We start from the raw sequence: 27,858 nt of genomic DNA on the forward strand, positions 1-27,858 counted from the left end.
TTCTCATTGTCAAGCTGGACACAACAATAGTGTATGCCTCTTGTGAGGCTGAGAGGATGACGTGAGGCAATTTGAACTAAGCACATCACATGTCCTATAATGAGCTCTCAGCACCCATTAGTATTATTTTGTGGAAAATCTACTCTATAAATCCCTGGATTTTTATTAAATGTCTTAAATTCAAAGTTGTCATAGAAACTAAGAACTCCAGGTCTGCTTCTTAAAAAGAGATGAAATCTTAACCATGGTCAAAGAGAATGCCACAGTGCTGCTTCTCATCCTGACACATGAATGCGACTTCTGTGCTCAGCTGTGACAGACTGACCTTCTTGTCTGCCTACTCAGACTGCCCAGAATGTGAGAACTATGCCAATCCTCCCTCACCTCTGAATGTGTCCTCACACTGTGGACCTCCATTTCTCTCCCACAGCATATTTGAGACTCTGAGTACAATGCTCACAGACTTCTTCCTTCCTTTAAGAAATCTTAATTGTGCATAATCAGGATTAAGAGTCATCAAGATGCCCCCCCAACACGATCATATAATACATAGGAATTAAGTACTCCTACAAATGTAAGATCAACCAAAAAATATTTTTAAAGTTCAAACAATACTTTCAGTTATTTTCCTGGTTTTGGAAACATTGAAATTATGTGGGGGTTTCTTTTCCTCTGGGTAGGCAGCTTATGACTTGAAAGCCATTCATCACTCAGTCCTGTCACTGCCTTTCCCCATTGGATCCCAGCATGAGTCACATGCTTTGGGTATCTTTGAAAAGAACTGTGTAAGGTCTCAGCATCTCATGGGCATCTGCTGCATCCCACCAGGAACTGTGCTGAACTCTCATCCATCACAATGAGCAACAAATTCCTAGGCACCTGGAAACTTGTCTCCAGTGAGCATTTTGATGACTACATGAAAGCTCTGGGTAAGAAACTCTCTCCACGGTGAACATCCCTTTAAAGAAAGATGCAAGACATTTTCTTCTAATGTTTATTCCCAGGCGTCTGGGGAATGTTGTGTGGGCTGAAGTGCAATTTTCTGTGTCATTCATAAAATTTACTTCTGCTTCATTGGCAATAAATTATTAGAACTTAACTTAAATGAAGCTATTTAAATGTATGGAGCTGAAAGGCAGCTTCACAGGTTTGTCATTGGAGACTTGGGAAAATATTAGAATTTTAGTCAGTCCATATTCCAGGATTTTGTGCAAGTTGGTTTAATGGAAATTAATGTGTTCATAAGATTAAGAGTTGAATACTAGAAAACCACAATTTTAATCTTTATACAAACTAAAAATTCATTTTCTTTATTTGCTTTGAGTTTGTCCATTATTAAATAATCATGTAAGTGTGTGAAGCATGAGAAATGAAACATCTAGATGAGAATGTTTGTAACATTTGAAAGTGCCTGAGAACTGATTGGCAGCAGGGAATTCAAATTCAGTGATACCAATGCTGTGTTGGAACTGTGGCTACAGACAGAAAAGGGTGATGGACAGTTGGTTTTATTGTGTTTTTTCACCAGACAGATTTAGGAACTACAAAATAAATAAAATTTTATCAAGGATATAAGGGAGGGTGTTGTTCACTATGCCCACAGATGCTTATTGACAGAGAAAATATTATGGAACAGTGTGGGGAGTGGAGAAGGAGAAGAGAGACAGTATTATTGAAAGCAGCTAAAATGTTTGTAATTACAAGCTAAAATGCTTTTTAATGCTTCATACAAATCTGAAATGACTTGTTTTATGGTGAAGGTAGCACTGGGCATAGCAAAGCGGGCAAACTGAACATTTTATGCTGTAGACTCTGTAGCATCACTGTTATAGCACTACACTAAAATGCTTGTGATACCAACATGCTTTTTCACTCATTGTTTAAACATGAGGGAAGCCCTTGATAGGAAGTTCTGCCATCTACTCATTGAAGGTACCACTGAATACAGAAGGTAGCCACCACTGTCCCTCAGAAATGTTGCCTTGCCCAACACAATCTGATATTGTCTTGCTTTTCAGGTGTGGGTTTAGCCAACAGAAAACTGGGAAATTTGGCCAAGCCCACTGTGATCATCAGCAAGAAGGGGAAGTATATGACCATAAGAACTGAAAGTGCCTTTAAAAATACAGAGATCTCCTTCAAGCTGGGCCAGGAGTTTGATGAAACCACAGCTGACAACAGAAAAACCAAGGTAATATAATATGTAATATTTTTTCTGAAAGTTGGTCTAGTCAACTCTTGAGAGACAGGTGTTGTGCCCAAACTCTAACCACCCTCCCCCCCCTGCCCCCGCCAAAATCATCAAGAGACCTGATCCAATGCAGATGCAAAGAGTCTTTAATTTTACGAGTTAACTCGGGTTCCTCCATCCATCCAACACAGCAGGCACAGCAGGAGGACCTCAAGTAGCAGTGGAGCAGGGAATATATTGGGGTAGAGCAAGGGGAGTGTCTGGGGGGGTCTGTTAGTTGCATAGCATCAGTCTCAGGATTTGTGCACCTCAGGGTTGGGCAACCTGTCTTGTGTTGATTGGTCAGCTGCAGCTGCAGCAAGGTTGCTATACCTAGAGGTCCTCCCAGGGTGGTTGCTATGCTCTGCATTCCACTATTCTCAGTAGAGCTCACCAGCTAACTTCTAATTGGTTCCTTGCCACATGGAGGGTATCTGGCTTCCTAGTAACTGGGACAAGGTCAGACAAGGTTGGGGAGGGGGTGCTAAACACATGTTGCTGAGTCAGAGGCCTACATCTTGCTGGGTCTTTTCTGCAGCCTGTCATGGCTGCAAAGCAGGGGGCTAGGTGAGAGTCTGGGTCCTTCATTGGGTTATTCCTTCTAGGATTTAGAGTGGTGAGGACTGAACATGACCTATTGAGACATCTACATGGAAACTGAGGCAAGCCAAACATATGAACTTGTCTTTGTAGAGCATCGTGACACTGGAACGAGGATCTCTGAGACAAGTGCAGAAATGGGACGGTAAAGAGACAACTATAAAGAGAAAGTTGCTGAATGGGAAAATGATTGTGGTAAGAATATCCCCAATTCTCAAGACAGAATTAATGCTATATTGTGCATGTTTCAAAATGTCCCTTGTTCTTCAGAATACAAATGAACAATAACTTTAAAAATAAAGCCAGAGTTAGTGCTTGAGTGGAAAATTATAAAATATTCATATATAAGTCCTTTAAGTGTTAGCTCAAGATTTTCAAGTAGCAGTATCCAAACAATAAAGTTTAAACAATCTTGAAAATATGGATAAATGTTACTTGTTTGGAATTACAACCAAAAAAGTAAGTGTACACTTCAAAAGCAAAATATAACCCTGACAGGCTCAATTATAGAATAGCTGTAGTAAAAGCACTTTGCTTTCAATAGTCCATAGGATCTTACACTAAACAATCTAAAAAATGCAATCTAAGATGTAAGTTCTGAAGACCTTTAGTTAGCAGATCAGATTAAGGAAAAAGTCCACAAAATGGACTCTAAGGATTGAAGACTGTATGTAGTTCTATGCACACTAATTATTAGCACATGCTCTGAATATACATACACTCCTCTCATGTTCTGAATGTTTCCCTCAGTGTGTAGTGGTTCTTAGCTCTCCATGTGCAATAGAGTTATATGAAGAGCCAGTTCCAACATGAGGGCCCGTTATCGATCAATCAATCCAAATCTCTTAGGGAGCTTATTCTTTAGGGAGACTGTTCTTTGGGTAGAGCAAATTGAAAATCAGTATTGTTTTAGTCATTAGTCTCCTTGTGACCAAAACCAGCTAGAAAGCATCTTCAGAGAAAAGAATCATGCTGGACACCTGCTTCAGTGGGGGACTCAGGTCCCAAAGAGGACTTGTGGGGTGGGAGGGTGGAGAAGACTGGGACGATGGGACACAGCCAGGCTCTGAGGGTGAATCAGGATGGCTGCCAGCATGTTTATGGAAAAAGAACATACCTTTTACACCTTTTCTATTTTAGAGTTGCACATAAGATTAAATGGGAGACATGGGGCATGTGAGCTGGGGTGTGACCTGAGATCTGGGGCTGAGGAATCTAGCCTTGACCTTGATAATAGGTGTCAGTACTATGCTAATGGAAGGACAGCAAATTCCTCTTGCCAGAGATAAGAAGAATGACTGCTTTAGCAAGCAGGAACTTTCCTCAAGCTCCCAGGGAATAGAGGCCCTTATCCAAATGCCTGACCTTGGAAAAGGGACTTCTGGGGAACAGACAGTATACTACAATTTAAGAGCAATTTTCATTCCCCAAGGGGATAAGCACCGAGCTGTTCCCTAAATGTGTCCCTTTGTGTCTTAGTCCTACTATATGGTCCTGTTCACCACATAACACTCCTAAAAGGGACGGTCCTGATATCTTACTTTTTCCCATTATACGGCACCATTCTGATTTCTCCACATTTAATCACTGAACTCTTGCCCTTAATGGCCTCAGGCTCTGGATCTGAATTGTAGGCATTAGATCCCTGGGGTCAGGTGTAGCTAGTAAATCTCTAACTTTCCTGTTCTGGTGTAATTAGGAGGACACAGTGGGATGCCTGGTTCTACAGTGGCAGGGATTTTTCTCCAAAGAATTGTTTTCTTTAGAGAGGCCACCATTTTCATCCTTTAAAGTCCACACAAAATTTTCCAAAGGGAAAGGCATTAATGCTGAGAATCATTAAAAATGAAAGTTAAAAGGTGTTGGAGAAGCATAGTCTGCAATGTCGAAATGCTGGAACTTCATCAAGCAGCAGTAGTTATCATGTGGTCCATGTCATCTCCCCCTTGTTTTAATTTTTTTTTTAATTTAGACATCTAGAAATCATGTTGAAGAGATCTAATGTGGTTTGTCAGTCACCAAAGGATGACCAGAAGGAGAAGGATGAGCTAGAATAATGCCCAAATTGATAATAAACGACCAAAAGGTTTTTCCTGTCATGAAGGAATTTAAAAATCTTTCCACCACCTTGGAAATTGAGAAAGATTGTAATTTAGCATGACTAATTGCAGTAATTTGGCCTTGTAAGGTCTGTAACCAAAATGTGTGGATTATATAGGGAAAAGCTTCTTCTGGAAGGGCTGTCTAGCCCTTAGGCTGGAGAGTTCAGGTAGAAGGCAAGGTATGTGAGCCACACCCTGTAATAGATAGGGACTGAGGGATGCTGGGAGAACCCGGCAGCCAGGTCCAGCTTTGATATGTTAAATAGGCACCTCAGCCATTTGTCCTGGGTTTGAAACTTAACACATCCCAGCCTTTTTGTTGACAAGAAATGAATTATAAGGAACAAAGAAATAATCTATGAGTACTTCCTGGGGATATTGGGGCATAGTTAGGGGACCCAAAAAGTTGCAATGTTGATCAAGACCAGGAAGAGCAGCTGTTTAACTTGTTGCCCAGGCTTTTAGGGAAAGTCTAGAGCTAGGAGAGTTCAGGCAGCAGTTGGAGTAGGATGCAGTCTTTAATCGATTGGAAATCTGCTGGAACAGATACATAACATATTAGGGGCAGAACATAAAGTTTTGTTTTGTTTCTCTTTTAGGTATACATTAGAAGCTTCCAGGTGAATGGACCCTTGTAGTTAGGGGAGGGGAATTCCAAGACAGGGCAAGGGGAAGAATTCCCACCCCTCTGTAATAGGCAGGTGAGGAAGTAGGCTGTTGGTTAACAGTACTTATCTCATCTGACCTGTGAGGGGCATCCGAGTCAATTCCCAGAACTTTTTAGAAGACTGTGTGTACAGGTTAGGTGTCTTTAGTATGACGAGAAGCACTTTTTTAAAATCATTTTTTTATTTGAATTAGAAACAAGATTGATTTACATGACAATCCCAGTTCCCTTCTTCCTCCCGTCCTTCCCTAACACCCCCCCAACTAAAACCGTACCTATCACATATCCTTTCTTCTAATCTACACCTGACCCTCTGCATTCTTCCTCTTCTTCCCTTCTCATTCTCGTAGCTCCCTCCCCCATCTTCCCTGCTCTCAGTTTGCTCAGGGATCGTGACCTTTTCCCCTTCTCCATGGGACAAAGTTTGTCTCTTTTAGGGTCCTCCTTGTTTACTAGTTTCTCTGGCAGTGTGGATTGTAGGCTGGTAATCCTTACTCTATGTCTAAAATCCACATATGAGTGAGTACATATCATGTTTGTCTTTTTGTGATTGGGTTACGATGAGAAGCACTTTTAAGTCTATTCTTAGAAAACAACCAAAGGAAATTCAAAAACTTGAGCCGTGACTGAATAGTAGCAGTGCTTTACCAGAACTAGATTACTAGCTTATCAGAGCTCCATTGGCTAATGATAAAATTGGATATTTGAAGTCTTAATGTAACAATAGCACAGAGAGCAAAGGAAATTTGAACCCTTTCTGTGTACCTTTATAACACGAAGAGTCACCCAGGTGAAACTGGTTTTAAGATCAGGCACTTGAGGCAGCTGGTCATGGACATCAGGGAGCAAGGACAGATGGACACTAGTACCCAGCCCACTTCTTCTGTCTTAGTCTATGGCCACTGTCCATGGAATAGCACTTCTCTAATGTAACATGTGTCGTGTCTTCCGGTCTTTCCACCTCGCCTACACCAATATACACTCTCCTTCATAGACATGTCTGGAGATTTGTTTTATCTTTTCAATGATTCTAACTCCTACAAAGGTGACAACCAACATTAAGCATTGTAACTGTAATTTTTTCTTGTGTTCCATGCATAAAAATTGTTGCTTAATAAATATCATGGATAGTAATATGGATCAACTTTAAAAATTTTCCTCACATCTCAGTGGGCATAATTGTGAGCTACCGGAGAACTAGCATATGCATATTTTATTCCTTCCTAAATGTAACCTTGTGAATTCATTGGAAACTGCTATTGTATTCCAAATGCCCTGTTCTCTAACTTGTATTTTAAATAGCCAGTCTCCCTCTTTTAAGGAATATATGATGAAGGGTGTGGTCTGCACCAGAATTTATGAGAAGGTCTGAGGAAATGACTGCATCATACAACTGGTGTTTGTCCATCGAAGATTAGAAATCATTCAGCAAGAGCGGAGCACACTGCAGCTGGTTTGCCTGGTTTTTGCATTTGTCTTAATATGTCCTGTAGGCAAAGGTTTAAATTGAGGATTAACCTCAAGTTGTTAATTTAGACATTTTCCATTTTCATCCATATCTTACTATGTTAATCCTTCTGTATTGACTAAACACAAATAGTCTATAAAAATCACTGTCTGCTAAGTTACAGCCAAGGCTGTGCTCATATGGTTTGAGATAATGATGAAAAAGAAGTAATCAATTACCAAATGAAAGTAAGAATATTGACCTGGGCAGTGATAAATGTCTCAAGGGTCTGGACCATTATGAGGCAGGGGCAATCACAAAGAAAACAAATAAGAGGATGAGCTGTTTTAAACTGAATGGCTCTGGTTTGAGCCAACAAGAGCAGCCTCCATTCCATTTCAGCCAAAGTTTTGTAATACATAGCTATGTAATACATAGAGATACATAGCTATCAAGACAATCCAATGTATTATGACAAGTGCATGTACTTACATAGCTCACATCCTGACCAGATAAACACATTTCCTTAATCTTAGAAAGTTTCCTCAACCCCCCTCCCCAGGTAATATCTTGTTCTGCCTCAACCCACAAGCAGCAAGGATGGTACTGACTTGGTCCTAGATTAGCTTTGCCTAAAACAGAACCAGACCTCATGCATTTAATTCTGTTTCCCTTTTAAAACCTAGCATGATGTTTTTCAGGTTTACCCAGATTGCTGCATGTAGTGGTAATTTGTTCCATTTTTACTGATGAGTATTATTCCATTGTATAACTGTATCATTTTAGCTATCCATCCTTCTATTGAGACAACTGGATTATAACCAGTGTTTGTATATGATGAATAAAGCTGCTACATTCTTATACAAGACTTTATGTACATATGGTCTCTTTTGTGTTTAATAAATAACTAGTCATAGAATTACTGAATCTAGCAATTACTGATATGCAGGAATGGGGAGCCACTGTGCTTATGTAATAATGAAACTAAACTACAATTGATTAAATAATTCAGTGGTTGTCCATGACAATCAGATGTTCATGATGGAAGAAATATACAAATACAGAATGAGAGAAGACAGGAAAAAATCCATGAATGAGGACAATGGGATCAGTGTAAATCCATGGTTTCTATCATGCTGTTAATATGAAATGTTCCTTCCAGTCTCATGTGTTGAAGTTTTGACACCCTAACTGATTGATGGTATTGTCTTGAGACATGATTAAAACTTTAACAGGTGAGGTCTAAATAGAGGAAGCAGATCACTTGGGGCATGCCTTTAAAGGTTACCTGCAGTCCCCTTTCTCTTCTTATGTCTCCTGTCTTCCATGAGTTTGGGTTACCTCTGCCATATAGTCCAGTTGTGTATGTTCTGTGACACATCGGGCCCAGAACCAATGTAACCAACTAACTAAGCATTTGGAACTCTGGATTCTGAAGCTACCAGCCAAAATAAATCTTCTGCACATTGTGTATGTCAGGTATTTTGTCTGACTAATACACTCTCTAAGCTGTGTGTATGTTTATAAATATATATACAGTGGTGCCAACATAACTACATATGTGTGTGATGCATACATGTACCTAATGGGTGTTTACAGGCTTGGGTCTCCTACTTTTGTTTCCCCAAAGAGCTTAGAAGTACAGAATATAAGCAACCCTATCACTCAGGACTTGGTGTCTTGTAGTGGTAATTCACTCCACCAATAGTTTTTGGGGTGCCAGTCTTAGGGCATGTCTTCTGTGTGCAGACATGATCCCTTACAAGGAAGAGAGGACTCTCTCTCTCTCTCTCTCTCTCTCTCTCTCTCTCTCTCTCTCTCTCTCTCTCTCTCGGGTGATGTCTGCGACCTGATCTTAGCATCCTGTCCCTCCAGGGCAGTAGACCTCCGCAGCTCTTTAACTTCACTGTGCGAGTGTTTCCCAAATAAATATTTGATATTCTTTTATTCAGTCATTTGTGAATGTCTTAATCTGCCCCCATTTCTCACTGGAAGGTATCAAATTTCCCTGAAGAGATGGCTGATTCCACATCAAGACAGAGTAGGTGCTAAGTGAGATTTAAAAGCTCAAAGAAATGATAAAAGTGTGTTACCTAAACACAAAGAAAGTTGCATGGCTCAAACTTGAGACAATTTGGTTTTAAAATTCTTGAAAACCACAAGTTTAAAACCACTAAGCAGTCACAAATTATCATCACGAATTGTAAGCCATTGGGAAAAAGAGTAACTCAAAACTCCATGCGGATATTGTGGCTAGATAATAGAGGGTAATAGATGGAAGGAGCTGTAGATGAATGTACCAGCCTGTAACTGTGGAAGGAGTTCTGGAAAACAGGCACTATTTTTCAACTACCACAGCAAACACTGCCTCAAGCAAGAATTATCAACGCATTGCAAAGCTAGTAGAAACTGTGACTAGGACTAGTAGCCTAAGTCTGGTTTTTCACTGGTTACTTTTCTCACTGCTGTGATGACACAGCTGACAAAAGCAACTGAAAGAAGGAAGGATTCATTTCTGCTCACAATTTAAGTGTACAGCTCATTACAGTGGGGGAAATGTGGCAAAAGCATGAAGCAGTTGGTTGCATTACATCTGCAGCTAAGAAGTAGAGAGAGATGAATGCCTGTGGTCAGTGAGCTGTCTCCTTTTCCTGGGACCTCAACCCATGAAAAGATACCACCTACATGCAGAGTGGCTCTTCTTTCCTCAGGTGAATCTCTCCGGAAATATCCTAATTGATTCCAAACCCTGTCAAGTTGCTGATTGTATCTTAAATTTCTGTGACAATCTTAAAGCATTCTCACAGAAATTTTATGTACTTCAAGGGGGGGAGGGAGAATGCAGATGAGGTGTCAAAACTGAACCCAGCCACTTGACTGGGTTGTCAAAATTAACCTCACCAATGAAGAGCTGAAAAGCAACAGGTTCCCTGCAAAGGAAGTAATGTCATCTATTGACCATTGTGTTAGGAGATCCACAGGTGAGAATAATCACAAAGAATAAACCAAGAAATTAACAAGTGAGGAATGTTGTATTTAAAAAATGAAGGAGGGCATTGACTGAATTCCTCAAAATGTCATTGTCATAAAAGATAAAGAGAGGCTGTGGAAATCTTCCATATTACATTATACTAAAAATCCATGGCAGCTGCCTGCAGTGACTGGTCTGATATGTGTCTAGTATGTGCTACAAAGGACAACGTTAGGTCAGTCTGTGAAGAGTGCACACAGGGGGTTAGGTATAGTGAACTGTGGTTAAGGGAAAGACTATCTCTATTCTTGCAAAACACATGGCATTTTGGGTGTATGCGATTTAGTCTCACGTTCTTCAGAACAAAATATGAGTGTTTGTATGTACATACATATGCAACCATAGAGAGAATGGCAAAGCAAATGGGGTAAAATCAAACAAACAGCACAATCTGAATGAAAGGTGTGTTTGTTGCCTATGCCAACCCACAGAAAAGGAATGTTTAGAACTGGGCTTCTAGTTTAGAGGTTGATGGTAATATGACTTGCCACAAAATGTATCCGTTAATAAATATAATTACTCTATTATCCAAAAGCCCTGAGTACTTTTTACTTTCATAACAGGAAAAGTATTACATTACTAAGGAGGAAGAGAAAATAATCATTTCAGCAGAGTGTAAATGTTGCCAAATTTGAAAAAGATTTCTTAATCCACAAAGGAGGGAGTGGGGGAAAACCTAGTACCTGAACCCATTTCAGATATTGTAGCAAAACTTCTTATGTTGCATGTCATAATAAAAATAGAAAGCCATCCCTCACTGTTCTGAGGCTGGGTAGTTCAGGGTCTAGGTGCTGGCAGTTTTGCTTTCTGTGTAGGGCCTGCTTCTACACTGACAAGTGTGTCATCTGCTTCCTCACATGGTGAGAATGGAGAATGACTTCCCAAGGGCCTTTTTAAGGTACTACTCCCATTCAAGGGGGCAGGTTCTACTTGTTCACGGGAGCTAATTGCTTCCTAAAACTATTGAACCTGTGAGTTAGGATTTCAGCATATGAATATGGGGAGAACACTTAAGGTTTGGATGCCAACTGTCCTCTAAAGGAAGTCTGGGTTCTCGGCTCATGGTACTATTTGTAGGTGATAAAACTATTATGTAGGGTCCGGTGGGAGACAATAAGATTATTGGAGTGTCTCATTGAAGAGTATATTGGGCTCCTGGGCCTTTCTCAGTTTCTTTGCTTCCCAGCCACCATGAATGAGCTCAAGCCACTTTAGTCCTCCACACTCTACCTGCCACAGAGTTCTGCCTCACAAATGGGACGAAGATCAAATGGACCCAAATCTCTAAAACTATGATCCAAACAAGTACTTCCTTCTTTAAAGATGGCTTATCTTAGGTATTTGTAGTAATGATGGAAATATCAGACTAGCACTTAGGATCCATAATATTTAAAAATGGGCTCAACATACAAATTTGATTGTTTAGTAGTTTTTACTTAACACTGTATCGAAGAACAGTCAGACTGATTATTTAATCTTAATACTTAATCTAAAAATAAGTATGTCAGAGAACACAACTTCAGAGTTGTGAAAAATAAATAAGCCAATAAATAAAAGGTGCTTAACCCAATAGTTAGAAACAAAAAGGCATTACAGAAGTATCTTCTACTATTATTGCTTATTTTATTTATTTATATATTAATTAATTAATTAATTTAGTGGTTTGTCTTGAGACAGGGTCAATATTATATCTCAGTCTGGTCTCAGCTCACGATCCTTGTGCTTTGCCTCTAAAGTGCTGAGGTTACAGGCTCACAAACACCATTTCTAGCAGTTCTACTATTATTTTATCTAATGATGCAATGACGTTCAAATAGAACACTTTGTTTAAAATGAACAGAAACAGAAAAGATATTAGTAGTATGTTTTAAGTAATTTGTACTCCAAGTGAAAAAGTCAAGACTGCTATTCGGACAAAAATAAAATCATATTAAAATTAATTGATGTATAAACAAACACTTAAAATTGTGATATTTAAGATAAGAGATAGCAATTAGCTACTCCAACCTAAATACTACCTAAATAAATGCATATTCCCAAAGAATAAACTGTTTTCAATTGTATTATGACTGACAAACTTAATCAAGGTTTTTAAGATGTTGCTGTGTTTAGCAACTGCTCTGAAGGGCTGATGACTAGAGACAGGTGTGGGGGAAATGTCTATAATACAGCATTTAAGAGGAAGAGGCAGGGGCATGATAAATGTGAGGCCAGGCCATTTGAGACATAGTGACACCCTATCTACAAAACACAATTTTTCAAAAGCTGATTACTGATTTTCATGAGCTGGCAAGCCAATTTTTAGAAAAGATTGGAGGTTTGAAATGAAGTACAATAAGAGTATTTACGCGAGAGAAGCTGGCACAAGCCAACAGGGCTTCGCTTCTTAGGGAATTGGGTTGAACCACTCACTAGCATGCCAGAGTAGCAAAGTGGCATCACACTTAGATTTTCTACCCCTCCCCTTTTTTTTTCTGAAAACACGGTTGCACAACAGAATCACCAGAAAGCTAAACATCTGAGGACCCAGGATTATATTCATCAGGGTGTTGGATGGCTCAGTGGTTAAAGGCATTAGCTGTTCTTCCAGAGAAGTCATGCACCTCAGGCAGCTCCTAACTGATTATAATAACTGCAGCACCCGAATGCACATTGAATAAGCTCACACAGACATGTATGAGGTATGGACACATAAAAAGAAATCTCAAAGAAAGATTATATCCATGGAATCTTTTATCCCCCCATGGGTACTGACTGAGACCTAGGCATTGCAGCCGTTTAAAAGGCAAGCACAGGCATATCAACAGCTAAAATAGTTTACTGAGCAAACCCCATTCTCGAACCAGGCTGGGCCAACCCACAGGCAGTTTAGGCTCTGCTGAGAGGGGAAGGGGAACGATTTGTAAGTTGTTTTCAGAAGCAAGACAGAGAAAGTATTTGATGGATTGAGGTGGACAATCTCTAAATGGAAGGTAATGTTTCTGGAAGTTTTGTTTGTTTTTGCAGTGCTGCAGTCTTCCCAGGGCCTTGCATGAGCTGGCTAAGCAAGCCTTCTATCTATCGCTGAGCTGCACTCCAGAGCGTGGGTGGTTTGTGATTAGCTGTAAGCTTCAGTTTGCCTTGTACTCTGCCTTGGTTTTGGCTTGGTTCCCTAGGAACTCAGAGCCCTGGAGTTCATTCCAGCCTAATGACCTCCCAATTACATTTAAACACTAGTCTCTAACCTCCCCAGGTGGTCGCAGTATATGAGGGCCACTGCAACAAAGTTAAAAAATGTTATCTTAAATGTGGTGAAAGGTCATTAAAATCAAGAGTAGCAAGTGGCTTCAGTGTGGAATTAACTACCTGCTGCAGTGAAGCTGCTGCCCCCTGTTTATGATCCTAAGGGTGTGAAATTCCCTAACTCTGTTAGGGAAGCAGCTACCTATTATCTCTGCTGTTTCCTCAGGAGGCCATGCAATTGTCATTTTCACACTAAAGCATACACAAGAGTGAAGGTTCACAAATTCGGGCCAGCAGGGAAAGAAATGCCAGATCTTTGCAAAACAGAACTCATCTTTCAGCAGAGTTCACAAAGATAATTACTCAAAATATCCAGCATGGAATGAGCATTTTGCATTTTTTCTGTTTTGTTTTAATTCACCAGTTATCAGGTCCCAATTATCTGTGTGGGATTTGGGCAGCATGTACTGGAGCCTCACACCCTCCCCCGGCCAACTAAAGTAGAACAGTTGTAACTTGCCTGCTGATATGGAGTAAATCCACCAATCCATGAGAGAACTGATGGTTCTATCTACCCTGTAAAGTTTTAAAAACTAAACCCATGATGGGCTACATTTCACACCCGTAAGACCAAATATCATCGGAATTTGAAGCCTTGTTGGAATTTGGGATGATGAGAATAGCCTGGCATTTGACATTCCTGTGCTATTAATCTTGATCTCTTGTAACCAGTTTTGTTTTTTTTTTTTTTTTTTTTTTTTTTTTTTTCTTTTCCCACTGGTAACTAATACACAGGGTGGATGAGAGCATTTTAGTCAGCAACCACACAAACTGAATCACTTTGTTTTCAGTGATCAGCAAAGCCCTGGGTGAAAATAAAGGAAAAGTGAGAAATAGCTCCCTGGTCACGAGACAGGAAAAGAAGCTCCCCTCTCTGGGAAGAGTGGAGAAGGCAATGCCATTAAATGATGGAGTTTTAGCGCCATTGTTGTTTGCAAAACTTACTCCAGAAAGTGCAAGAATGGTTCAGAACTGTAGGGCACCTCCCACCGCACTCTCTTAATCCCACCGAACACAGTGAAAACCCACATCACTTGCGCCCAGTAACTGCCAACATGTTGCCTTAAACAAGTGTGCTGCTTGGCAAATTACAGACTGAATTCAATGGGCAGAGACAGATTGAACCAAAAGTAGAGACATGGAGATGACAAGGCAGAAGCAGAACAGAAAGACTGGAAAGTGAAAGGAACAAGGCAAGGAATGGAGCCCCTCACTCTGGAGTCTGGTTGATGTCACAGCAGTAAGGAGTCAATAATTGCAGTACAGTTAGCTAACTTTGCTGTGAAGGTTGCTCTTTGATGAAGCGATATCCCTTTAAAGATATTTCAAATAGACAACCAAAGCAGAAGTGTAAACACCAACCCAGCCACAAACACTTTGATCTACAATGCTGTCCTGCCTGTTAGCATTCAGGCATTTACACTGGCCTATTCTCAGGAACATAACAGTACTCATCATTAGCTGCAGCCTCTAAGTAGAGGACTCACTCCCTGTGTGCATGCACTATATATATCCCCTCCTAAAAGGCAAGCCCTTCTCACCCCTCCTCCCCTTTTCCCTCTGCTCTGGCCCAGAGGCTGCCTCTGTACCTCTTCCTCCCCCAATAAACCTCCCAAGTAAGTTCTGTTGTATGATGTGACTTTGTGGTGTCCCTTGGCTCCAACCAGCCAAGGTCACCTTCCTGCTTCCACTAAACTATTGCATTGGTGCCATGGGACTTGGCAGGCTCTCCTAGTTCCTCTTGTCCAATGGCAGGCGGAGACACACCGGGATCCTGTACCCAGTCTACCTGCAACAGGCCCACTTTCCAACTAACCAATCACTGGGCCCTTTGTCCAACACTGGCATGATTGGTAAATCCCTCTTCTCCCAGTTAACTTAAATGCTTCCCTGGATCCTTGGTAGTGACTGTTGAAAATCCAGTACCCCCTGGTGTTCTTGAAAGCAGAGGAACCCCCAAGCATGCTCTTTAAGGCTGCAGTTAACCTTCTTCAACAACACTCACCTATGGCCATTTCCCATGAATGAGACTTAATATCTGGAGCATGGTTTCTCGCCCTTTGGCCTCGTTCACAAGGGCTGGTACCAAGTGGCCATGTTTTACTCGGGCTCTTAGCCCTTGGCCCCTGTTCTTGCAAGAGGACACATTGAACAGTTTGTGGCTGCTCAATCCGATTCTCCCTAGATACCAGGGAAGCTAGGATATTCAGGCCTTGGATCTTCTTTTCCTACCTCACTCATGGTAACTGCGTCCTACACATACCTCCAAGCTCCCCCACTGGAATGCCTTATGGAAAATCTCAGACCTCTACACTTAGCACCTGATTTAAGGGCTTTAAAAGGTATCTGCCTTTGCAGGCAAATCTGGCCCGATACCCCTTAGATAATCAATCCAAGTGGCTGCCTAACGCACCCTGTATCCTGACATTACTCAAGACCTTTGCAACTTCTGCCAGCGATTGGGTAGACGGAAGGAGGTACTCTATGTCCAGGCTTTCTCTTGTTTTTGCTCCAAACCTTCTCTCTGTTCTTCCTGTTTTCCTACTCAGCTCCTCCTAGCTATGAAGTCTGAACTAGAGGAACCTTCCACTATTCTTGACCCTGCTAACAGTGTCTGCAAGTTGTGGGAGCAACCAACCAATATCTGATTTGACTTAAGACCCAATCTACAAAATGGAACCCACTTACTTGACACTGTTTGAGTCTAGATAGCCCAGGGACCTACCTAGGGTAAAACCAAATACTACTGTTCAAATAAATAAAAAAATAAATAAATAAATAAATCAAAAAAGGAACAATAAAATGACTCTTTTTTGTTTTTGTTTTTGTTTTTGTTTTTGTTTTTCAAGTATTTTTATTCTTTGTGTGTGCATAGGTGCCTGTGGAGGCCAGAGAACGCTTTGGGTCCCTTGTAGTTGGAGTTACAGGTGGCTGTGAGCTGCTTCATGTGGGTGCTAGAAAGTGAGTTTGGGTTCTATGCATGAGCAGTAGATGCCCTTAACTTTCCAGCCCCCCAAACAGGTTAAATTTCCCTAAATATTCAAAGTGAAGTCAGAGAAGTACAGGTAGAGAATGGGTAGAGATGGGGACTTGTAGCCCCCATCACATAATAGAAAAGAGGAACCCTAAAATGATTAGTGGATAGAGGGAGCACAAAAAGAAGTCTGGAGAACCACTGGTAAAAAGAATAAGTTAGCCAATGGTAAAGGGAGTGCGCGGTCCCCCCTGCTCAGAACTCTTTATTCTTCTACTCTGGAATATCAGTACAAAAATTGCAGCCATCAAAAACATTGGAGCTAGATGGGTAACTCCTGCCCACTTCCAGGACTGCAGAGGAAGGAATAAGATATTCTTAACTGAAAATCAGAGTAATTTCTTTACAGAAATTCTGTTATATGCCTAATATTTAACACAAGATAAACCTGTAGGGTTGCTCAGTGTCTAATACTACTATGTTTCCTGACTTACAGGACACTTACAAAGGCCTCTTGGCAACCCACACTATTCTAGGCAGGCCACTGCTTAGAACAGAAGTAGTTGGGAGAGACCTCTCAATTCTGAATAAGCAGAACAGCTGGAAATTCTTGTCAACAGACTTGCTTTATCTGCAAATGAATGTCAGGGCTTTAACAGAAAAAACACAGCAGGGGTCAATTTTTTTTAAAAAAAGATGGTTTTGGCAAATGTAGACATATCAAAACAAAGCTAGAAAGAAACATCCTTATAGGTAAATGATTAGGAACATGGGATTTTATAGGAATTAAAAAAAAATGACTCAAGTGAGATGTGTTTGTGGTATAGGTTGTAAACAACACAAGACTGTGTCTCTGAAAATGTCTTCTCAAAACATACAGCCTATAAAGCTAAGGCATCAACATTACCTCATCAACATTATACATTAACGGTATGAAAATGTTTGCATGCAATGCTGTCCAAAAACATTTTTGTCTATGACAAAAATGCTCCCCATCTCGGTGTTATCCAACATGGAATCCACTATCATGTGCATACTCAGAATGTGGCTAATACAACTGAGGGTGTAAAATTTTCATATCTGTGGTGGTCACATGTTACTGATGTTTCATGAATTGAGCCATGGTTTCATTGAGGGAGGACCTCTCTAATTATTGCTAAGACGTTAAGGATTGGGTATAGACATAAAAACAAAACAAAACAAAACACCTCTAGACACATCTGAAAATCTTAGCTGCTTTTGAAGATGGAATTGGCATAACCTATGGGGGAAAAGGGCTCTTGGGGATAATTCAGTATGGTCTTCCCAACTCCCAGCCTAAGGCTTTGGTCCTCAGGAGAATGCCTATAGTCACAAAGCTTCTGAAGATGGGGCCACCCCAGGGCATCTTTGCGTTGATATCAATGCTCTGAGGCGGATTGGGTTTCCAGAGCTAGAGGAAGGTTTAGGGGTAGGAGGAGCTACAGGCCCAGGTCCTTTTGGGCCACTGGCAGGCTGCATAGGCCCTTTCTTTTTTTGGGATTAAGATCTTGTTCTTGCTCTTGAACACTTTGCTGGGGTCCAGCTTGTTCACAAAGGAGTCGACCTCTTTTGTGAGAAGACCTGTGTTGTAGGTGATGGGTTTGTACATACCGAACCATTGCTTGGCCTGTGGGCTAATGCCATAGCTGGTGAAGGCATATTGCCACTGGGGCAGGCCCAGATGGGTGATGAGCAGGCGGTAATAAGCAGTAGAGGTATCTGTGAGAAAATGCCAGTATAATGCTCTGTCCAGGAACCAGATCTCAGTGTCATGAGCTAATCCAGGTTTCCCATGTTTGTAGATGAGGCAAACCTTCCCATTACCGTTGCTCGAATCCAGCTCAAATATCACACTTCAACAATCAAAGTGAGGCTTCTCTGGTTGGTCTTCATTGGCTTCGTCATCATCCTCTAGGTCCGCCAGAGTCGGTGCCTTAGGAAGTGAATACATAGAAGACTGGATGAGCTGAGTCAGTTTTGAAATGCCATTAATCACCATGCTTCCCAGTGGAATGATGTGCTCATCTAGCTTCACACTCCATGTCATATGAAAACCATTGGTCATCAAATAGAAGTTTCTCACATCTTCAGGCATCACACAATTGTATTTTTGTTCCCATGAAGAAATCATATGACGTTCAGCAGGCAGCTTTTCTATTATGCTTACTTCTGTCACACCTGGATACTAGATACTAGATACTGGGATACTTTTTTCCAAAGTTGACAGTTGACAGCACAGCTAAAGTTTCCAAAAATTCATATATATATATATATATATATATATATATATATATATATATATATATATATATATTCTAGTATGCGAGTGACGCCCAGGGTCAGCTTCTCTAGGTGCTGTTTGCTGCCGCCTTGCAGTAGGGGCTGCGTCTCCTCCATGGCACGCTCCCCCACTCCACGCGCCGCGGTGGCCGCAGTGACCGGGGCCGCCGTGGAGAACCGGCCTGCCAATTAAATGACTCTTAATGACATTCTGCAACACTCATAGATCAGTGTTCAGCCACCATTAGGGAAGCTTCCTCCTGCAGCAGATAGGAACAAATACAGAGACCCAGACATTAAGCAGAGATTGAGAGACCTTGGAACACTCAACCCTAAGCTGGATGTTTCCATCAAATCCCTTTCCCTCAGAGCTCAGGGGATGCTGGGGGAAAAGGAGGCAGAAGGAGTGTAAGCACCAGGAGAGACAAAGGATACCAGGAGAACAAGACCAATGAACATAAGAACTCACAGAGACTTAGGCAGCATGTGCAGGGCAGGCACAGGTCTGCACCAGATGGGACCCTAGAGTTCAAAGAAGAAGGGGAAACATGTTCCTATTCTTAGTCTGGAACCAATCTCTAATTGATAGCCATTGAGAAAATATATTGAGAAAATATAATTTTCTCAAAGGGAGTCTCACTGGAGGAAACAAACTACTCTGTTTTGTTTTGTTTGTTTGTTTTTTGAAACAGAGTTTTCTGTGTAGCTCTGGTTGTCCTGGAACTCACTCTGTAGATCAGGCTGGCCTTGAAATTACAGACATCCACCTGCCTCTCCCTCCCAAGTGCTAAACAAACTATTCTTAAGGGTAGGCTGCATGACCAGCAGTAGATGACCAACAGAAAATAAACTCAAGGGCATCTTTGGAGATTCCTTGTCTCACAGTGTCATGTTGGGGCTTTTCCTTTTATCTTGGTTGTGGTGTGTGTGTGTGTGTGTGTGTGTGTGTGTGTGTGTGTGTGTGTGTGTGTATTTGTTCTCTCTTTTTATTATATAGGACCTTTACATATATACTATGTTTCTAGTTTAGTGTTGTTATGAATGGGCGAATGAGTGGGTCTCTCTTTCCAGTGTCTTGGGCTCTTTTACTTCTGTTCACTTATTTTGTCCAATTCTGATGTGTTAGTTTTTGTTTTATACTATTATATTATATTATAATCCTTTAGAAGAATTATATTATAATATTATAACTATAGTCATTATAATGTAATTACATATAATTATGTTTTAAGTATATTATAATCACTAGCCAGGATCCTCCCTATGGCTCCCAGGTCGCCACTGCTCTGGAACTCTTCAGCCCACATGATGTCCTCCTCTGTTTCCCAATATATCAAACACTCCCTCCAGTAATTCACACTCTTAAAGCTCTTAAAGCAGAGTGAATGGTTTTGAATCATTCTTTGGGGTAGAGCTGTAAGTAAACAGACACACAAAAAAAATACCACTTCTTTTAAAGTTATAGAAAAATCAGTTTGAGTTGACAGTATCCGTTGCTGTTTGCTTTGCCTATGTGAACAACAACAAAAAGAACACTTATAATTTATCACTGTGAATGAGCCTCTACTCTTCGTGTCTTGCCTGAGGACTCCTATTTGACTTTTTAAAATTATTATTGGTTCAAATTAGGAACAAGCTCCTTCACATGTCAATCCCTTCTCCCTCTCCCTCCCCTCCCCCCCAACATCCCACCTGCCCCTAGCCATCCCCCTCCACTCCCCAGGCAGGGTAAAGCCCTCAAAAGGGGCTCCCCAAAGTCTACCACATCATCCTGGGCCAGGCCTAGGCCCTTCCCCATGTGTCCAGGCCAAGAGAGCATCCCTTCACATGGGATGGGCTCTCAAAATCCCTTCTTTTTTTTTTTAAGACCTTACATATTTAATACAGTGTGTTACCCCTGTACAAATGGAAAAAAATTAAGTTCAACATTTCTAGAACAATATGGCTGTTAATTTTTGTACAATGCCAACTCAACACGGTAAACTGGGATACTTTTTTCCAAAGTTGACAGCACAGCTAAAGTTTCCAAAAATTCAAATTATATATATATATATAGACCAATAATGGCAGTATGTTATGCATCAATACCAGCAACAGCTTTTCCAGGTTCTGCAGTCATTTGAACAAAATTATAGAGACATCCGGCACACTCCATTTAAAAACAAAATGGTACCTATTTGACTCTTAAAATAGCTTATAGAGTAGGTCCCTTTAAAAGACCTGTTGGGCAGAGTCTGTCCAGGCACAGCAAGGTTCAGTCATGTTCAGTTCAATGTGAAGTAGTGGGTCACAAATCAGCTACGTTCTCTCAAAGATGGTATCATAACCATTTCCTCAAGCAACAGGAAACTGGATTTCTCTTACTTGCTTATCAAGTGGTATTACTTAATTACATTCCCTTAGCCACTTCCTAGAACAGAGTTATCAAAAAAACCCAAAAAAACAAAAAAAAACAAATCACTTGCTTTCAGATCTTGTGTTGTTTTACCTGCTCTTACACATTCAGAGATTTAGTTTTAAAAGCATATAATGATACATGCTTATCATTAAGGGAGGAAGATGAAAGGGAAGCCAGATTTTTTAATTGACTATATCAATATTATGGAATATTACCCAAAAGTTTAAATCAACGGCATGGGTCAAAATGTACTTACTGAATAAAAAAAAAAAAAATACAAAGGAAAGGACATGACTGCTCCTAAGTATGGTGGATGAGAAAGTTTGCTATAAATAAAAGAGAGAGAATAGCCAGAGACAGAGACATGTGGGAGAGTCCTGAGTGGACCTGACCCTGAGCCGTGGGAGGGGAGAAGGGAGAGAGGGGAACCAGGTGCAGGAGCCAAAAGGGAAAAGGGAAAAGAGGTTGGTAATCAAAATGTCTGGATTATATAAGGAAGAACCTCTGGGGGAATGGCAGCCCAGCCCCTAGCTGGGAGAGTTCTGGGTAGAGGGCTGGGTATGTCAACCATACCCCATAACAGGACTCAGGGATACTGGGGAAACCTGGCTGCCAGGTCTGCTTTGATATGTTAAATAGACACCCCTGTCATTTGTTTCAGGATTTAAGGCTTACATGAAAAGATTAATTCAATGTATAACTAACTGAAGGAAAGCTACAAAGAAACATGCATAGTTTTGTTCATTTTTTGGAATACTATTCATACTGGGGCTAGAGAAACAGCTCAGTGGTCAAGAGCTGTTTCTTATTCTTCCTACCACAAGCAGCTTGTTCAGAGGACTACAGTCTAGTTCCCAGCACCCACGTCAGCTATTCACAACCACCTGGAGGTGCTGGCAGGCTCTGCTGGCCTCAGCTGGCACACACTTCACAGACACAGGTACATACTTATAAATAAATCTTTATAAAAAGAATGATCATTCTACCATTTGTAAATATGTACATGTAATGGTTACACCATGACAATAAGTCATTTAAACTCAAGATACCCTGAATGACTGTGCTTTTAGTTTTTGTTTGTTTTCATCTTATAGACAAGGGAAAAGATGCTTTTTGCTGCAAACTGCCTAACTTATTCAAGACACAAGTACTTTAGAGTGTTCATAAATAATATTAACAATGACTATCTCTGGGTGATAGTATTTGAGGAGACCTAATAATTTCTTATAATTTGTAGGTTTTTCAAAATAAATATTTATATACTATCAGAAAGAGTTTTATTCTTCCCTCTTTTAGATTGAACCCAGGCCTTTTTGTACGTTAGACAAACTCCTTACCACTAAGCTATATTCCCAGGATGTGTTTTAGTCTGAGAAAAGAAAAAAAAAAACTGTTTTGGTGTCTAATTTGATTTTTACAGAAGTCACAGCAAATACTAAGACTAGGTGATCTCAGCAAAAAGAGAACTAGTTCAAAACCAACCATTTCCTCTTGTAAGTGGCACTTCATATAGGTCAAAAGAGAAGTTTAATGAGCTTATCCAGAAACTTCTATGCAGCAAATTAAAAGATGGATTTCTCAGTTTCTAACTGCTTTAGAAGTGACTCTTTCTACTGTAGAGAGGTGGCAAGCTTGCTGGCACATGAAGTCAGGTGAATACCAAAAAAGTGGCTTCCTCAGCTCTAACCATTGCCAGCAAATGTTCTGTGAGATAAACATGTAGGCATAGGCACCCATTTTAAGCTCTGTGAAGTTAAGAACAGACTGGCTAAGGCAATAAAAGTGGATTTAATAAAGAGTCTGCACCAGGTTTCTGAGTAATTGCAGACTGAAGGCTAGGACATTTCTACAGCTGTTAAAAGCCCTGTCTGTGGAAGGCAACATCCAAAAGCAAGAAACAAAAGAAAACAAAGAATAAAAAACAAAACCCACCTCTGCCCCAAAGCAACAGAGTCGACCTTTGACCTGAAAGGGACTTAAGGCACCAGCCTGGATACAGGTACGAATCTGCCACAAAACTGCCATCAGCATGCTCAGCTAAGAGTTTTAGGAACTCTCCTCTTTAAACATACAGACATTAATGGTGGAACTAAACTTTCAAGTGAACCTCTCTGATATACAAAAGTCAGAGCTAGGTCAGAACTTCATTATGTAGCTGAAATGCAGACAACAAACTAAATTTCTCTCTGATTTTATATTAAAAAGTTGTGCTAATGGCTCTCCTTATGATTAGATATTCAAGGCATGTTCCCTATACATCACTTAAATCAAGATTCTGGTAAATTGAGTGTGGCAATCTGGTTAGCAGCAGGGATTAGAGACAGTCACCTCAACAAGGTAGCTGTGGTACCCATCACAATAGCCCATCCCTGAATCCCTACAACAGGCAAACAGAGTGCTTGAAATATTTAGAAGTTGTACACTCGAATCTGGCTGAGCTCCGTCTGCTCCTTGCAGTGGTTTGTTATTTGCTTCCTGACTTCTCTACTCCTTCTGAGAGCCAGGTTTTACAAATAGCTATAAATCAAGGAAGCCAGTCTGAGTCACATGGAAAATTACTCCGAACAATGCATAATATTATGGCAAGCCACCAAATGGATGTGCCAATGCCAAAAGGAAGTCATTTGGTTCTAAATGTGAATGACAAGGATGTTAGTTCACAATGTCCAATCAAGGCATGTTAAACTAGGGACTCCCAGGAGTACACTCTAAATACAGCTAAGGTCACAGAAAATAATGATTTTTATCATCACTGGATCACATCCCAGTTGGCAGAATGCATTCTTCTTTTACAAGCTGAACTTCCCCACCAGGTAGGTCGAAGGCCACGACAGCACTAGCATGCTCTGAGTTAGGCCACAGTTTTTTTCTGTTTCTCTTATACTAGACATACTCCCTAAGAAGGTCGCTCGATTAAAGGCGAACCCTGTCTGGATCTTGTTAGCAGTAGGAAGATTTAACATGTTATGGCCATTCGGTAGACTTTGCACTAGTCACCATATCAGCAAACAGGAAGCCTCAGGCCCATCACTCTCTTCACCTGTATTCCCTCTTCCCTTGACCCCATCTTTCTGAAAAAATCATTGCCACTCAAGGTGGCACTTTGTGATCAGCAAGTCAGATACCACCTGGGGGATTTTAGGAACTCAAAACCTCAAGCCCCATTGAAATATATTCTGCACTCAAAAAATAATCCCCCAAGTGACTCTTAAGCAAGGGAAGTGTTCAGGATACCCTTCTGAAGATGTGTCTTATCCTGCCAAGAACGAGATTGAAGGCATTGAGTCTTTTAAAACCCATTTCATTTCTGCACTTTTCAAATCATTCAAGAAATTCACAGTCTAGAATCAATACATTTTTCTATGCCAGAAGGAAGTGGTAAGAGCCAACACCTGTTTTACCAGTTATGCTTTACAATATGCTGTCATAACCATACCCATTGATATGCCATACTTGAGAGGCAAATGTTTCCATTTTAGGTGTTCTGTTTTACTTGTATGTGTGAATGTGTGTGTGTGTGTGTGTGTGTGTGTGTGTGTGTGTAGGCTGGGAACAACTTGGGTGTTGTTCTTCAGATGCCATCTATCTTGTTTTTCATGCAGGTTTTTTCACTGCACTAGAGCCCATGCAGTAGGCCAGGCTGGCTGTTTAGTGAGATCCGGAGAGTCTCCTGTCTCCATCTTCCTAGCAATGAAACTAAAGTGCATGCCACCAGACTGTTTTTGTTTTGTTTTGTTTTTTTGGTGCGTACTAAAGGAATTTTAGAGGCCCTCACTGTTTCAAAGAAATCACTGTGCAAACTGAGGCACCTTACCATCCCCTTCGTTTTTAGTTTGAGACAGTGTCTCATATAGGTAAGTCAGTGAGGATGACTTGAACTCCTGATCTTCCTGCCTCTGTCTCCCTGGTGCCATGTTTACTGATGTGGTCTATTATTTTTATTTCACAAATTGGGATATTATGATAGATTGAAGTTTAGACAATGTCCCAAATCACATACAACTAGTTTTCTAACTCCAAGCATAGTGCTCCTTCTGTTACTATGCCACTAATGATTGACATTAGAGAAGAGTAGGAGAGACTGGACATAAAGTAGATTGGGTGAAATGAGTTGTATGTTTTGTAATCACCTAATACTAAACTCCAAAGGCACTTAAGGCTATCTATGAGATAGTTTTAAAGATCTTCAGCCTCTTCCTGTCTTAGAGCTAAATATACTCATGAGCTGTAAAGAGAGGAAAACAAGCTCTCCCGGTACCGGCCCTCTCTTTACCCCCACAGAACCATCTCAGGCATGGCTGAGAGTCAGACAGTCAAGCTGGAGCCTGTCCATTGGTCCCATAGAAATTTCCTGAACCTTTTCTCACTTGTTCTATATGCTTCCCATCAGCCAGCCAGATATGATCCAACCACCATGTTTCCCTACTCTATTTCCTTCCAGGCAGAAGTTGTATTTGGTGTATGCAAATTTCTGCACTTGTGCCAATCTCTCCAAGCTTATGCTATGTTTGAGTCTCTACTTCAGGAAATGTCAGCTTTGTTGTTTGAGATTTCCTCCTGAAGAAAATACAGGCAAGGTCTTCTGAGAAATTCTTTGCCTGAGCCGTTGTTACTGATCTTGGTGTATTGAAGGCACATGTCCTCTGTGTATGGAACTTGATAGGGCACACAGGACTGGAGCTTTGGGCCAGGACAAATCTCTCTAGGCTTTCACAATTATCAAATAAAAGGTGCTTTGGTTATTTGGAATGCTGTGAGTAGATCTGGGAATGCAAACCTTCTTGATAACAATTTTCAAAATGTGTTCCTCAATATTTGAAGAAAAGACCAGAACACAAAATGGGAACTGAAGATTCCATATCACACCATAAGTATCTGTTCCATAAGCGAGGAGATTTAGTGAGAGCATAGAAGTGAGACTCCACAGTGAGAACATTTCCAGATGTGGATAACTAACCTCACATCCTGGGGTTGGAACTGGAAGACAGCCTGTTCCTGATGTGCAGAAAACAGCTTGTGTTGTACCTAGCAGAGATATGATTAGTTAGTCCTTCTTGTTTTAAAATAAATACATTTCAGCTGAATGAAAGAGAGACAGGGCGTCCACAAAATCAAAGTAGGCTGTCTCCTACAAATACTCAATTAAAAACTGGCCATATCCAAGATTCCCTGAATAAGCTTAATGTCATTTTCTATTACTTTGTACTTCTTGCATTTCATAATGTGCAATTTGTTCTATTCATTTCCATTGTCTAGAATATACACTTGGTGGGTGAGCATGTGGTACCATAGAGATGAGGGCAGTAACCTTGGAATAGAGGAGCAGTCAAGAAAAGTTTCCAGCCTACTGAAATACACCAAGGGAAGCCACCATAGGGTTTAGACTTAGATACGAAAGTCTAAAGTCTACAATAAGGCATAAACTTATTGTGTTTCTGACACTGTCATTGCAGCTGCCAAGTCTGAATGTCACATGAGATACCTACACAGAATTCTACAACTTTTAAGTCAGGGAAGATGGGTATGGTAAATATTCTTGTCCCCCAAATGGTGATAATCTCTGGAATCTACCTAAAGATGGAAGGGAGAATTGATTCCACAAAGTTGTCCTTTAGCAGCCACATGTGTGCCCAATAACAACAACAATAATATTGTGACACTGATGCAAAGAAGAAAGAGGAGGAGAAAAAGAATTTTACGTACTTTCTAAAATTCTAAATAATTTATTTGCAATTTGAATTGATCTTTTCCTTAGCCTTTGTTACTATTCAGGATGTAGACTAAGTGAATCCATGTTGAATAAGAGACAGTTCCAAAACAGTTTGAGAGCAGTGACATTGTAAGGACTCTGTTCTGAGTTAGACTCTGTTTTATCTGAAGATTTGTGTTAATGTTGTGGCCAATGCTTCAATTAGGGAAAGATTGGGAGGCTGGAGAGATAGATGGCTCAAAAGTCATAAAACACGTTGTGAGGTTTACAAATGTCCATAGCCCCAGTTCTGGGGAACCTGATGCCGTTTTTCTGACCTTCACGGACACTAGGTACAATATTTTTGTGAGCAAGACACTTATACACATAAAATATAAATCTTTAAAAAAGAATAGACTGAGCCAAGTATTTGACATGTGACCTCCATGTTTTGAAATACACTGGGACACAGAATTCAGAACTTGTGTCTTTATGAACAAGACGTTAAAGGATTCATGACCTTTTGAACTCAAACTTTGCAGAAGGACCTGTGAGAGCAGGGAGAATTGCTTACAGGCAATCTGTTGCAGTCATTCAGTTAGTTAATCAGGTACTTTGAGATCTTTGTCTTGGCCATAGAAGTAAATCTGTGTTAGATATTATATTCCTCAGAAACGAATGATTTTTGACCTTGCAGGATAGCATGTGTTTACCATGGCTGAGGCCAGCTAAGAAGGTGCAATGACAGGCTGCCAAAGATGATGCTGAAACCCCCAGGCTAGAAGACTGAACTTCAGTAAGATACAGAAGCCAGGAACTAGTTAGATTGTGTACAGATCCTAAAGATAGGATGTCAGCTGCCAACTACAGAGACACCATGCTCTCTTCTTCCAAAATCAGTCATTCCTCTCTCAGAATTTGCATCTATACCCTGCCTTATTAAAAGTTATCACCTGTGTCACTATGTCTGTGGCTGATGTGCCATGTGGTGGACAAGAATGTCTGGAGTTTTGTTTGCGGGTTTGTTTTTATCTCTGGTTTTAATCACTATAGCTAAAGTTTATAAATTATAAACTGTAATTTTCACATTAACCATTATGCGAAAACTCTTTTCTTTCAGCTCCTGGAAGGCAAGTT

General features: G+C 40.6%; 1 protein-coding gene and 1 pseudogene across 2 annotated transcripts; one reads left to right on the top strand and one right to left on the bottom strand.

Annotated features, from left to right (window-relative positions):
- The first annotated feature begins 856 nt into the window (after positions 1 to 856).
- LOC100761100 (myelin P2 protein) lies at positions 857 to 7,673 on the top strand. 2 transcript variants are annotated; one of them, XM_035439991.1, is made up of 4 exons: positions 857 to 948; positions 2,038 to 2,191; positions 2,924 to 3,025; positions 6,921 to 7,673. In XM_035439991.1, exons 1-4 carry the CDS (start codon positions 857 to 859, stop codon positions 6,969 to 6,971), a joined length of 399 nt encoding a protein of 132 aa, XP_035295882.1. In that variant the 3' UTR covers positions 6,972 to 7,673. The 2 variants fall into 2 exon arrangements, with proteins under 2 accessions (XP_035295882.1, XP_027254566.1); XM_027398765.2 differs by having other exon boundaries at positions 857 to 929; positions 2,019 to 2,191.
- Positions 7,674 to 17,747: 10,074 nt separating this feature from the next.
- Positions 17,748 to 18,751, bottom strand: LOC100762257 (annotated as a pseudogene).
- Between the last annotated feature and the right edge of the window lie 9,107 nt (positions 18,752 to 27,858).

The sequence above is a fragment of the Cricetulus griseus genome, chromosome 2 (assembly GCF_003668045.3).
Source record: "Cricetulus griseus strain 17A/GY chromosome 2, alternate assembly CriGri-PICRH-1.0, whole genome shotgun sequence".
In the NCBI taxonomy this organism is placed as follows: Eukaryota; Metazoa; Chordata; class Mammalia; order Rodentia; family Cricetidae; genus Cricetulus; species Cricetulus griseus.